Source organism: Hyalella azteca, unplaced genomic scaffold (assembly GCF_000764305.2).
Source record: "Hyalella azteca isolate HAZT.00-mixed unplaced genomic scaffold, Hazt_2.0.2 contig1249, whole genome shotgun sequence".
In the NCBI taxonomy this organism is placed as follows: domain Eukaryota; kingdom Metazoa; phylum Arthropoda; class Malacostraca; order Amphipoda; family Hyalellidae; genus Hyalella; species Hyalella azteca.
Window position 1 is genome coordinate 180,449 of NW_025931574.1, and position 14,479 is coordinate 194,927.

Here is a 14,479-nt window from a genome sequence, read left to right on the forward strand (position 1 = left end):
AAACATAACTCCTGTGGGCTTTCTCTGAAGGAGCAATATTTGAAAACTGATTTACAGGCAAGCAGTAACAGTCCTTACAATGGCAGCCTTGGTACATGAAATTGATAACAGATACTGATCCTAACAATATTCTGGTCCTACTTAACATCATTCTAATCCTAACAACCTACATAGACTGGTACCGCTTGTCTCAAATTAAGCACTTATTATAGTGCTGGGATGAAGTGAATATTCTGATAGTGTTACCTGCTGACTCTCTCGAACCTCCCAGCCGACCCTGCGCTACTCTGCTCGGAGTCGGAGCGTTTGTTGATCAACGATTTTGTCCGCTTTCTAAAATAAAATGAATGTGGGAGCAGATTTAGGCTACAAATTCAAATCTTAGATTGCCATAAATCGAGCACACAAATCCCTATTATATGCTAATCTTATTTCTGTCTTGGCAACCCATAAGATCTGCTTAATCAACCCATTCCAAGAAGATTACTATGTAATTTTATTCAAATCGATTAAATAAATTGTTTTTTTTTTATATACATTATTTAGCGGTTTCAGCGTTTATTAGGCCGTAGGCCTTTCGCCGATTCTTAACATCGTAGAAACATCCACAGCATGTTGCAGGCTTGAACTCGCTGCTTCAAAATTTCAATGCTTTACCGCCCGGCCTCCTCGTCGATTTTGACCAGAAACTGGCGCACAGAGCTGGGATCGAACCCACTCCTCTCTGCTACTCTAAACTGTAATCACTGGGCCACCCTGCCCACCTTCATGAATCGCAGCTGGAATTTAACACTACTTTCACAGTTCATTTCGCGCTTCCAGCAGCATCCCCCATGCTGTAGTGGCTGCGCAATATTTCGAATTTATCCTTTAATGATCAGCAGCGATCTTTTCTCTAAGTTGCGAGGTAAGATTCGAAAAGGTAAATAATCTCAGAAGCCGCTCACTATCAACAAAAAATTTTTCTCTGCATTGCATTTCAGAGTTGATGCAACTTAACCGGCACTCGGCTAAATTCATGTAGCAGTAGGATCATTTCCAGTTAAACTTGGTGCTGCATTCTGTAGTTTACAAAGTGGGTATACATTTGCTTTGGGTTACCCGGTCATGTTTGGTGTTGAACACAAGCCACATGGGCAGCGTCAAGATGAGTTGACATATACTCGAGAGCTTAGGAGAATAACTTGCAAGGCCAACAATGGGTTTATTGATCAATAACAAAAAGTGGCGATCAACAAAGTGAGATTATCATGTAGTAGGGATGAAACCGCATAGTTTCCCAGGAGCGAATAATCAATCAAGTGATATTATTAACAGATAAAAAACTTTAAGTTTCCCAGGGCACGAATAACAAGGCGATATTATTATCAGGAAGAAAAAACCATGAGATCCGGAGAAAGAAACAAGGACTTGGTATTACCTAGGTATGGATATTCAGAATATCATTATAGATAGGTACAAACAATTAACTCAATAAATGCAAAAGATATGTATATTTTTTTTAGAAGCAAAAAATTGAAAAAAATTAGGGTTTGATTTTAAAGAAATGGTGCACTGTAATGAACTAGTTAATCTAGTATGTATTGTGGTGTACTATTTGTTCCACGTTAGTGTAGTGAATAGTATACCGACACATTATTACGCATGACCACGCTGTACTTAAAACATATTTGTACACTCAAAACTAAACTTCGGCTGTGCATACAACAGCAGTAAACTGTTTTGTATATTATGCTCCGTACTAGCCTATCTGAGACACTTGTATCTTAAAGAGTTTGATATATCAGAAAACTCTACGGAATGCAATGAATTGAGACTTAAATTATCGTTACATATTAACAAGCACGGTTATGTCCAACTACAACTATTATTATCATCGGTATGGAACGTTGAGAATTCTCAGACAATCACAATACTTCGACTTGCACCACATGCAAAAAAAAATCAATTACAATACAAATCAGACTAGTTAAGAGCTTTCACTCGTTTTTCCGTACACAATTTCCAAAACCACACATAACAAAGTGAACAATTTCTATAGAGACTCGATGCAAGATTCCATTCAACTTAAGGCTATATTGAACTCAATGGGAGATGACTTAACTTAGGGAAAGATAAAATATAACTGGAGACGAGATTCGAGATAACTTTGAGCAAGATAGAATATAACTGGAGACGAGATTCGAGATAACTTAAAGCAAGATAAAATATAACTGGAGACGAGATTCGACATAATAAGAGCAAGATTCAACATAGTAGGAAGCGTGATTCAACATAATAAGAGGAAGGATTCGACTCAACTGAAGTAAGGATCATTATCACAAAGGTTGAAACTCCACGTACCAAAAAGCAAGGTTCAAAGTAATCCAGGATTTAAAGCACATTAGCATTATAATATAATATACATTTATAATAATAAAGCACGTGTTATTCGAACGAGCATAACTCAGTGGACTAGAAAAGGCAACAGATATTTGAGCTTACAAGTGGTCTCTGCCTCAAGGCTAAGATACGAGCTAAGCTAGTGAATGCTTCAACATATTCAATGCAACAAATGCTATATTCCGAGCAAATGTGCTCGAGATTTAAAAGCAACTCAATGCGGGATTTGATGTGGGCAAACTCTAAATTTGCAAGATATTGCAAGTACTTGAGCATAAAATTGAACGTAAATAAATTAAAACTAGAAAGCAACTCAGGGCAAGATTCAATTAAACCGTACTGGTATGCTAGCAACGAAGCCACTGAAAGGGAGAGTGCAGCAGAAAATAAGGTAAAAAAAACAGGTAAAAGCAAGGTATACTGAAGGTAAAGGCAAGATCCAATACAAGTTTCAAGAATAACTTAGGGTAAAATTAAAACGTGTAATTGTGCACACAAACAAGCCCAACTATGAGGACTAGTATGCACCGACCGACGCATCTGGTGGTTATTGTTAAGTGGCAGTGAACAGTGAAGATTTAGAAATATCAGTCGATAATTCATGATCAAGCTCGAGCTTATTTTCCAGGGAAGCTGGATGGCTTTTACTCGATGCAATTAGAATCATATTGTCCGGGTAAACTTTTGAAGCTTATACTAAATTTTTTGTGTTTTTAGATCAGCTAACTTTTCCGCGGACTGGCAATTATTACAATCTTATCTACAGAAATTTGAGACCACTTTTTATTCATGGATGTGGTGATGGAGGAATGAGTGAGAGTTTTTTGAGCACATCTATGACTCGCGGTGCGACGTTATCTCTGAACTTGTGCAGTGCCGTCTCGGTGGCCGTGGCGTGAGGGTCTCGCATGCAGCGCTCCCCGCACTGTCCGCTGAAGTGGCCCACATAGGCAACGCTAAGGTCTATCTGCTGCGACTGCGAGCATGGACCTGAGAGAAAATGTATTTCGAGGAATGAATAAAAAAACTAGTTACCTCACAATTGAGTAGAGCCACTTTCTATCTCATTTGAACCATTCTCACAATAGATGTATCGTCTCAACCAACAGCATGCTATATTTGCGAGGAATGAAAAAGGCATGAATTTAAGTGACCATCTATACAATGTCAATGAAGAGTAAAGAACACAGCCTAACTTAATTACATTAACAAGTAAGGAAAGGAGCACCTACTCTGTCAGCATTAAAGGAACTTCAGCGTTAAATAAAGGTGCCCCAGCAAGCTACCTCAAATCCAACTTCAAAATATAAACACATCCCAAAAGAACCTCTCCAAACTCTAACACAAAACGATATGGCAAACAAATCTAACGATACATCAGAAAATCAAGTCTTGCTACAAAGGTCTAAGTATAAAACATCAATGCCAACCATAAGTAAACCCAAAATGTCAATACTTCTTCAGTATTTATGAAACAAAGCAAAGCAAATAGGTAAGTATATACATGCATTGCTTGCACTACAAACAGCATAGTAGCCTGCTTTAATTGTAGTAACCAACCTGAAGCGCAGGCAACAGAGCGATGAGAGAATGCCGCTGTTGTGTCCGCCATGTCGTATAGACTCTTGAAATTATAATGCTTCTCGTCCGGGTCATTGATGAGCTTCTGGTCATGATACAACATGTGCAGATAAGCAGGCACATCCCCTTGTCTCTCCTTGTAGTCATGAGCCTGCCTCATGTCCCCGCTAGGAGAGACCAGCGTATAGCCCTCAACTTGGGACGACGCGTGCTCATGTGAGGGTGGAAGGTCAGAGGGGAAGTACTGCCACCGGAACCAATACGATGGTGGAGGAATTGGCCAGTCCTTAGTACTGTAGGATACAAATATTTAACTTTCTGTGGACAAATGATTTGATTATTTACCGTTTATAAAAATTAAACCATAGGAATACGAAATTAGGCCGCCATAAAAATATATAAAAAGAATATTCAAGTAGTTCCTATGAGACACATCAATATGAAATGTTAGCATTGAGAAGTTTACAATTTAGTACAGAGCTGAAAACCTGCGCTAATTGAGTGAATATGATGAGCGCATCCCAGCCTGGTACACAAATGTGACCAGCACACCTCAGTATAGCGTCCAGTGTAGACCAGGCAATAAGTCCAGCAGCTATCTCAATCAATCGTCAGCTATGGAAAGATCGGGTTCCAAAGGCCGGATCCCTTGTGAATCAAGTCACGAAAAGTTCAAGAATTGGCAACAGGCCATGGGCCTATTTCTTCAGCGCCGACACTTCTATTCTATTCTATTATTATCCAAACTTTTAAATACCATATAAACACAGCAATGTATGTAGTCTTCTGGCGTTATCTAATCATTCTCCATTTCTTCATGGCCTACGAATAATAACATCCAGAGTAAATAAAGAACTTAATGGCTCATTTCATTCTAAAGACAAACAAAGCTCACGGATGCTACTCATTTTACAGTACATAACATTATACCAGGTTTTTCCCAGACCCAAAATTAGCTGAAAATATTGAAGAGAAACTAACAATGACCATAATAGGTTTTAAACAACTAAAATCCAGAAAGACAACTTATACTTTATTCAAATGAATTAAATGAGGGTAAAATTTTCCTATCGGAATGTAGGGCCAGTGGCAGAATAGTACTAGGTAAGAATTGGTGAGCAAGGACAGTGGGATCAAACGTTCAAAGTGGGATAAAAATGTACTAGATGAAATTAATTATTTGTTTGGTCTTCTCAAGAGTCTTCTTGGATGTTGAGAGGTTATTCATCTAATAACTAATATAAAGTAAGTTTAGTCATGTCAAGTTCATAAATAGTTTGGATATTAGAACAGTACCATAAAAGTTCTCTTGAAACAAGTAGAGGACAGCGAACTTAAGATTAGTTATGAGAAGAATTTAATTACCGTCTGAGCAGTGGCTCATCGACGTAAGGTGGAGGGTAATGGAAGTCAGTGGTGTGTACGAAGCCTTTCTGCTCATAGTAGCGAAGCACCTTTTCTATGTTGGGATGCACACGCGTTACGTAGAGGAAGACCTGCGATGTGCCCAACGCACGTAGCAACTCCAGCCACTCAACGAGACGCACTGAGAAGTCCTCTTGGTAATAGAAGAGCGCGGGTCCGCACACACCAACCTCGAACTCATCTCCTGATCTGCAATATTGCTCACTGTCACTAAACAACTAAGCCCACGAGCCTGAAAGTCTTCAGTCTTACTCTCGCTTGTAATATAAGTACATGGGCACAGATGGTCAGAAGATACACAGATCGCCAAAAGATATCAGGTGAGACTTATTCTCGCTTGTAATACAAGCACATGGGAACAGATGGTTACAGAAGATACACAGAGCGCCAAAACATATCAGGTGAGACTTACGCTAAGCGTTCACGTTGTGGCCGTCCATTACTGCCAGAGATCAACTGGTTTGAGGAGTGAGAGCCAGCAGAGCGCCCGTGCTTGTAGCCACCTGATGTTTGATCAGTCTCTCTACTCACAACCTGTACACATGGCATACATCTTGACAGTGCGTAGCAAATTACACATAAAATATAACATAATCCTTACCAGGTCTTCGAATTTTACTAGTATCTAAATTGCTAGGTTGGAGAAGAACGCACTCATCGAGCGGATTGTAAATATGCTTGTTATTCACCATTATAATTCACTATTAACATTCATACACTTCAAAGAAACACATAGATATTAACTGGTAAGAAAATTGCACCCGGATAAGAAGCAAACTTAGCAAGCCAATTCTTGAAACGCTTCTCAGACAGAAGAAAAATCAGTTAGAATTTTTTTTAACTAAATTATGTACTGTAGTGACAAAATAATTCTTGACAAACAAGCAAGGTCTTGGGAATGCACTCATGATTATTTCAATGATGAAGATGATGACAATTTTTTTCCTGTCAACTACCATCAACAAATGATATGACGATCTACTAAGGGTCGGCGATTCTAAGGCAGATTCCCCCCACAGAATGGACCTAATTTAGCAATAAATCCTTTTCATAAACTGTAATTAGAGACACACAATAAAATCTCTTCTACTAACCACTATATAGGTATACTAAAGTAAAAAACTAATTGATAGAAGCAAAAAACTTCATGCTAAAAGTTCTCAGAAAACAAAACTAGACCATGATTGAAACCCTTTACAAAATTGAAACCCCTTCGCCCACATTTCTTACCGTATCCCCAGATGGTATAAAGCATTTACCATAAATGAAGACAACAGGAGGGTGCAAGACCCCAGCATTAAACAAAACTAGTGCAAGACCCCAGCATTAAACATTTCAGCACAGGCTCTTAACAAGGAACTCTAGTATTGTATAACACCAAGAGGAGAATACGTGTTAGAACTAACAGAGAGGAGGTTCTGGGCAGGAGTACAAGGCTGAGATACAACTGAGGCCTTAACAAGGAACTCTAGTATTGTTTAACACTCAACAGGAGAATACGAGTTAGAACTAACAGAGAGGAGGTTCTGGGCAGGAGTACAAGGCTGAGATACAACTGAGGCCTTAACAAGGAGCTCTAGTATTGTATAACACTCAACAGGAGAAGTGTAAGAACTAACAGAGAGGAGGTTCTGGGCAGGAGTACAAGGCTGAGATACAACTGAGGCCCCCCAGGGCGCAGCTGCGTGCTGCAAGGCAGGGCAGGTGAGCATGTAGCTGAGCAAGCGGTCGCTGCTCTCCCACTGCCAGTCAATGTACTCTGTAGGAGGTCAATTAGATTCAGTACCAGGTCAATGAAGCAGCATGGAAAGCCAATACTGCAAGTTTTGCAATAAAGTGCTGGGGACGAGAAATATATAGGTACAAGAGGACATTAGGTGAAAAATAACAATTTAAATTACCTGTCAGCAGTAATAAAACCCATTCATTAATCACCTCAAATGTTAAAGCAAGATTAGGATTGGTATTGCATTAGCCAAAGATGACATTTTCAGTAAATGCAATTTACATTTAAAGTTGTGCAAGCTACATATAATTTGAGACAAATGGCAGATTCATTAAGTTCAAGAAACGAACAGCCACATACATAATGAGAGCAATGCAAGTACAAGACTTGATGGCCTACAAGAGAAGATGCAAAGTAACTAGATTATTTTGGACGATAACAACAAAAATCCAAATAACCGCTTCTTGCCCCATTAGTTGCAGATAATCCTTGATAAGGTAGCAATAGTATAACAGTGAGACATTCTGGATGTCAGACATTCTCACCAGCCCTGATGACACGACTGATGTAAGGTTGAGTTGCATGATTGTACCACAGCAAACACCAAGGCAGCTCAAATGAGTCAAAATATTCTTTCTGCAGGAGCGTGACCACTCGTACAACTCCGCCAGGTGGTTCTGCACATGCCACAGCCACTCAAGTCAAGACTGACAGGAAGTTTTGAATTGCAAGCGTTTGTTATAGATAAGTTTGATCTCAGAAGTGTTTGAGGTAATGATGACAGGTCTTACTTATTACTTTATTATTGAGCTATCACTAAATATGTCACATAGATAGGTTTGATCTCAGAAGTGTTTGAGATATTAATCACAAGTATTAGTGATTACTCTATAATTGAAGTTACACTAAAGAAATACATATCTGAAAAACATGAATCACATTCATAAGTCAATGTTAGGGATGAATCATTGAGAGAAAATGAACAGATATCCATTACAAAAGTAATTTTATTAGTATACAAGTTTTACCACCTCAAATAGAAACCATATCTAAATTTTGCATACATAAACTAACTTAAATACCAGTTTTTGTTCGATTTTCATATATAGCTGAGTAGAGAAGAAACTTCTTGCCACTGGCATCTTTGAAATGTTGCCACACACTTGCAGTCCAGTGAATTCTGCTCAGCATTTCAAGCAACAGAGAACTTTTGAACATGGAAGTGATAACCTTAATATTCCATCATCATCTCAAGACAAGCAAAGAACAAAGCCACAAAAGATCTATCTGTTTCCAAAGGCTAAAGTAGAACTGATAAAAACTTAAAGTACATCAATAAGAAATGAAATTTTGGTAAAATTGATTTGCATTAACTGAAGCCCAAAAAAAGAAAGAGAGGTCCTATTTGTCTACTGTACAACAGGGAGAGTAACACAGTAGGTATTAGGAACTGCACATAAACTGCAGTCATTAAGCAAATGCTTGAAAACTTGAGTATACAATAGTATTTTGTGTACATATTATTTCCATAAATTTTTATCTGGTTTTCAAACAGCAAGATCTAGCAATTTAATCATGACAAAATGTTGATAAAGTCAACAAGTAAAGTTCTGATGAGATCTTAGGTAGTTAAAATTCCCAAAATATTTCATATCATTCTTTTTCTAGTCTTCAGTCCTTTCTCAGGTAAGGTATATACCATACATGATCACTTAAAATTGTCTCCAGCTTGTGTTAAAGGCTCTCATCATCCCCAAACACGCCCAAAAATCAAAATATGAGCATATAATACAAATTTCTAATTCTGACAATGAAATTGACATTCTTTTTAAATTTTGTAAAAAGATGGAAGTACCTTAGCAATGTCATTTCAATTATATAGTACCTACTCAAGCTAACTAAATTAAATCAAATGGAATTGAAGTTAGAAAATTACTCTTAATATTAGAGTGGTTAGAGTAGAATTGAATTAAATTTTTCCAGAGTGATGACCATATTTAATAGATTTTTCAACTATGAATAAATCCTTCAGTATGCCAAATTTAAGAACAGACCAATGAGAAAATATATCTTGTGATTGTTCATATTTTCTTGTACCGTACTGGATTCGTAAACTTGAATTTCTGAACATATTAATGCTTGCCCACAAAAAGGTTAAATTTAAATATTTTTGAAAAAGTAAAATTCTCTGAAAATAATGAAGCAGATAATTTAAAAACGTAGAGCACTCACTTCATGAACTCTGGCATGAGACTACAGCGAGGGAATGAGCTGTTGAGCAGACGCAAGGGGGCATTGGGATGATGTGCAGCCAGACTTTCATATGAAGATCCAAGGCCCTTTGGATCTTTTCTTGACAGCTCATCCTGTCAATAAGGAGATAAAATGAAGTCACACCAGAAAAGAAACAAGTTTATTTATAACTCAACAAAGTGCAATTCCAAATTTAGTTGTTTTTTATAACCTATAATATATACAAACATATGATACACAAATGAATGTCAACAAATTCTAGTGTGATGAATTTCATGACTTTAAAAAGATCCTGTTTACAGAACTTCTGTAGGTACCAAATTAGGTAATTATTTCACCTATGTAGTAATTATAATTATTAGTATTTAGTACTCAATATCATTTGTGAATATTAGACACCCAGTGACCCAAGTCACTGCAATATATACTGTTCTATATAATTAGGTACAGTAGCCATTTTTAAGAACAATTATCAAAGTTTTTCTTTTATTTGATAAAGTAAAAAATGAAAATGAATAAACAATATCTACACCATCAAATGGGCTAATAGAGGACACTTTTTTTGTAGAGAACTTTTTTGTTGTTTGGGCTCATTTTGAAGGTCTTTGAGGGCTATTGCATGGCATCTCCAAAAAAAATTCTATATGCAATTTGTAAGATGCCAGACACCAAATAAAAGCCTTTTAAATTACTACTGGGTATGGGATAATAAGGGACACTTGAAATAAAACTTAATTTTAAAAACATTTTAAGCACAAAGAATGTACTCATCTCATACTATCAGACTGGTCCATAATTCTATCTATGACATTCTATGCACATTTGGTGATCAATGACCAATGGCAATGCATTAATTTTTCATCAAGTGGAATATTTTGCTGCTAGAGGTAAATTTAATCAAAATTCTTTGTCATTAACCAACATTTAGTTAACTGGAGACTTTGCTAACCAAAGTTCTGCAGTAAATGTGCTTTTATGGGTGTCACTTAGGCTTAAAACCCTATCTTGCAGAAATGACTGCTACTTTATTTTGTTTTAGATTGGGGTACACAAATTCTGTCAATAAAGTTTTAAAGCGGTCACCGGTTTGCAAGCTTTTTGAGCAAAATACTTTGCCAAAGTACAATTTTTAAACATTTTTTCCAGGGATTTTTTAGAGCTAGTAAATGTACAATTTCTTCACTTCCTTTATGCTACATAGGGTGATAGATAGTAAAAATGTTGAACTTTACACCACTATTTCAATTTTCAAATTTTGCAATATTTTGATTAGTAGTAGGCCTAGTTTAGCTGATACAAAATTTCAAAAAAATATGGGACGACTGTCCAGATTCACCCTGCCCGTTACTCATTAGCCTGTTACTCATTAACCCGTTTGCCATGGTCAGGAAGATGTGCCAGGTGCGTGGGAATTTATTTTGTCATTTTAACGACCTGCGCGGTGCGACATACTACGTTGGTAAAAAATGCGCCGTGCGCCGTACTTTAGAAAGCTAAAATAGTTCTACTATTTTAGTACTCTTCCGGTTGTCCGCCTTGTCGGATACGGAACGTACGGTAATCGTAAACTGCGGCTGTTATACATACGAAATGTAAACAGACGGTGTTCAGTGTTGCCATATGACTTTGGAGAAAATTTCTTCTAAAATAAAGATGGCCGGGGGCCCGGGATTGCGCAAACACGTGCACGAAGATAATCAATTTTCATTACATTGCGCCAACTGTGCACAGCAATAGCTTAAAAAAGTGAAAATGCGCGGGAAAATTCACCGAAAACATACATCATCCTGAGTGTGGCTGTGGCCCGTTTGACAGTTCTATAATTTAGAAAAATCCAAATTTGCTGTGGCTGCTATGCTGTGTGCTGGTGCTGTAGGGCGTAATGACAAACCAGAGATTTTTTTTAGAATCAGTTCATTTTTAATTTCCTCATTTACTCAAGATTTTAACCAATTTCTCAAGTATGATAATGCTGGTATCCAAGATACATTACTGATTACTGGTCTACTTATAGGACTCAGAAATGAACTTGATAGTTGAGAAACATGAGAAAGAGTCTAAAAAACTCTCTGCTTTGCCACTTTCCAGTGTGGGGCCTGTGGCTGTTGGCCTGTTGCCTGTTAATGCTCTCTTTTTTTTATTTAGTAAGCAGTTGGATATTGTAAGAGGTTGTGCAAATGTGCTGTTGATCAGTCTGTAAAGGAACATTGATTGGTTAAAAATCTGTAAATACTATGTTCTTTTATATTGCACTATGATTGCATTTGCAGATTAAAAACAATTGTTTCACAGGTGACTTCTGAAAATTGCAAGATGTGAGTAAAACAGGCAATTTATTTTACTTATTTAGTAAATAACTTAGAAAAAGGCTATAAGAAAGGGTAAAATAGGCCATATTTACTGTCATTTTAGACCAATGGTGGGTGGTTTCTGCACAGACTTAGGCTGAGAGTTCAAGTAAAATTTTAAGACTACCTATGGAAAAAAAGGAACCATGGAAAGCAAAAATTACAAAAGTTCCACAACCGGTAGAATAATAAATAGAGCTGTGATACAAATAACTATTAATACATTTACTTACCTTGGCAAAAAATGAAGCAGGATCAGCTTCCAGAATGGGGCAAGGACATTGCTTCAGAGGCGATACGTTAGAAATAAAAAATTGTGTGGAAGAATAGAAAATATAATGAGCAATCGTAACAAGTACAATGAAAGGAAGCACATAGAAACAGATTTTAACCATCATAGAATAGTTTGACTTTAAAATGAGAATCATACATTTATTTATAAGTAGTCTGAATCACAGACTCATACTATCTGCACGGCGACGGCGGAAGCACGAGACGGTCAAAGGGCCAGGGTTTCCAAATGGAGCAAAGAGAAAAAGGCCAATTTAGCTCAAAAAAGGCTCAACTTAAAATTAATAATAAAATTGCGAATTTCAAGGTAATTACAACCAAGGTAGTTCAGACAACAGAAATTACATCAAGTTCACTAATTTACGATTTAAATTACCGTTACATCGTAAATTTGAACCGTGTAATACTAATACTTGTCAGAACTACGATTGTGGCCAGTTTTGTTGACAAAATATACATATAGTTTCGTTTGAAGGCCAGCGCCCAAAGAGATGTGGCCAATTGAGTGGCATTGGTGATTTGGTGGTAAAATATTTATACGTGGAAGTCGAAAATCGTTTTATTGCAAACTTATTTCTGCGGTAGAGAGACGATGTAGCTACTGCAATCCTATATGTTTGTCACAACTTTCAAATGACAAGTAAAATGATATAATGCCTAACATCACTTTGAGCAATATATTATTCAACTTGGTATTTCCTAAAAATTGAACCCAAGTAATCGAATACTATCCTAGCTCAAGGCAATTTGCTGAAAACATTGTTTGTCGAGGTAACATGCCATCGCGACTGACCAAATTACCACTTCCTTAAAACCCTAAATAGTCAAACAAATTTTAAGGAGCGCAGGAACTAGGAAGGATTGAACCAATTTCAAGTGAAATTTTGTGGTGCCGTATACTATATGACTGAATGTATGGCAATTTGGCAAAGCAGCTCTGTATCCACAGAGATTTATAACGGACTTACTCTTCAAGAGGTAGAAACATACGCGACTCTACGCGCTCTCAGCTCTGCCTTCCATGGTTTTCAATATCAGTGGGCAACTACTTGAAATAACTCTATGGTTCAACAACAACAACCATGGTTTTGCCCGTATTAGGCGGCACGTGCACGGCCAGTATTGCAACCTATACCTACCAAAGTATCGATACAATTATGTGTCAAAATTTAAATATACTAATCTTGAGCAAAACGAAATTTTTAGTGGAAAATGAAAATAATACAAAAAGGCCCAAAATGGACAAAACGGCCAAATAAAATTTGTCAGGCCAAAACATTTAATATGGCCCCATCCGATTTACATTATTAAAAGGCCAATTTTGCCCGAAAAACGCCCATCTGGCATCCCTGCAAATGTCACAGTTGAACAGTTCTGTCACTACTTACTGCGTTCTTCATCCTAAAACCCGAAACATAATTAATAAATATTCATTCGATTTTACTGCACTTGAAGGATTAGGTTAGGTTTAGGCCCCCCAAAATCCTATGTACTGCTTCTACGTAGCAAGAGGATCAACGAACCAACTTAAGTAATCGACAAGCCATTCGTGTTGTGCTAACAAATCGCTATTGAGAGCTTGCGGGTGGGTCCCTGGTATATGTGGGACGGTAGGTTCAGCCATATAGGTCCGACATGTCAAAAAACTGTTTAGTTAAATAAGCACGGTTTGCCTGGACTTAGCACTTGCTATTCCATGTAGAAATATCGATTTTAAGTCGGTTACGGAGCTCACCTGTCCAGTGTGGAAGAACGGGATCTAAATTTAGCAGAGCCTAGCGTGGAAGTCAGTAGCGGGATGAAAGACAAAGTGTTCAATAAAACTGGATCACATGCCCTTATACGACTCCCTTCTAAGAAAATTGAGAACTTGCGTTGAGATTTTAGCTAAAATTAAGGGTATGTGCTTGCCCGAATGGCAATTATTGCAAAACTCACATCAACAGAGGTTACAACGTACTAACACTAACTTATAAATTCTGAAGAACTAGTATATACGAACAAAACTACTAAGAAGTAGTAGTCAAACTACTAAGTAGTCAAAGAAGTTACTCTTTGAGTAACGGCTGAGTAAATATAAATATATAAATAATAGCGGTTTCAGCGTTTATTAGGCCGTAAGCCTGTCGCCAATTCTTAACATAGCAGAACATTCACAGCTTGCTGCGGTCTCGAACTTGCAACTCACTTGTTTAATTCTGCTGTGCTTAACCGCCCGGCCTACTTGCCGATTCTGACCAGAAACTGGCGCACAAAGCTGGGATCGCACCCGCGCCTCTCTGCGTCAATCTTGGTTATATGAACCTTAACCACTGGGCCACCCTGCCCTACGCGCTCAGCCTGTGCGGCTGTGTAAATCAGGTCCCACGCCCCCCCCCCCCCCCCGATATACAAATGGTTTTGAAACGGTGTGGTTGCAGAGTAAGGGCCCAGCTAATGAGACGGCTGTTGCTTCTCTAAACTTGTTCAAGTT

General features: G+C 37.7%; 1 protein-coding gene across 1 annotated transcript; it reads right to left on the minus strand.

The window, feature by feature from the left end:
* Window positions 1-1,191: 1,191 nt before the first annotated feature.
* On the minus strand, window positions 1,192-12,208 carry LOC108680144. Its single transcript, XM_018168916.2, has 9 exons — window positions 11,949-12,208; window positions 9,347-9,480; window positions 8,197-8,294; window positions 7,660-7,791; window positions 7,008-7,147; window positions 5,801-5,922; window positions 5,329-5,577; window positions 3,943-4,256; window positions 1,192-3,372 (listed from the first exon to the last, which is right to left on the minus strand). The coding sequence occupies exons 1-9, from the start codon at window positions 12,141-12,143 to the stop codon at window positions 3,170-3,172; spliced, it is 1,587 nt and encodes a 528-aa protein (XP_018024405.1). The 5' UTR covers window positions 12,144-12,208; the 3' UTR covers window positions 1,192-3,169.
* Between the last annotated feature and the right edge of the window lie 2,271 nt (window positions 12,209-14,479).

Coding starts and splice junctions, on each gene's coding strand:
- LOC108680144 (XM_018168916.2), bottom strand. CDS start 12,143: ATGATTCTCATTTTAAAGTCAAACTATTCTATGATGGTTAAAATCTGT. Junction 5,923..7,007: donor CTGCCCAGAACCTCCTCTCT/GTTAGTTCTTAC, acceptor CCATGTGTACAG/GTTGTGAGTAGAGAGACTGA. Junction 4,257..5,328: donor GATGAGCCACTGCTCAGACG/GTAATTAAATTC, acceptor TGTATCCTACAG/TACTAAGGACTGGCCAATTC.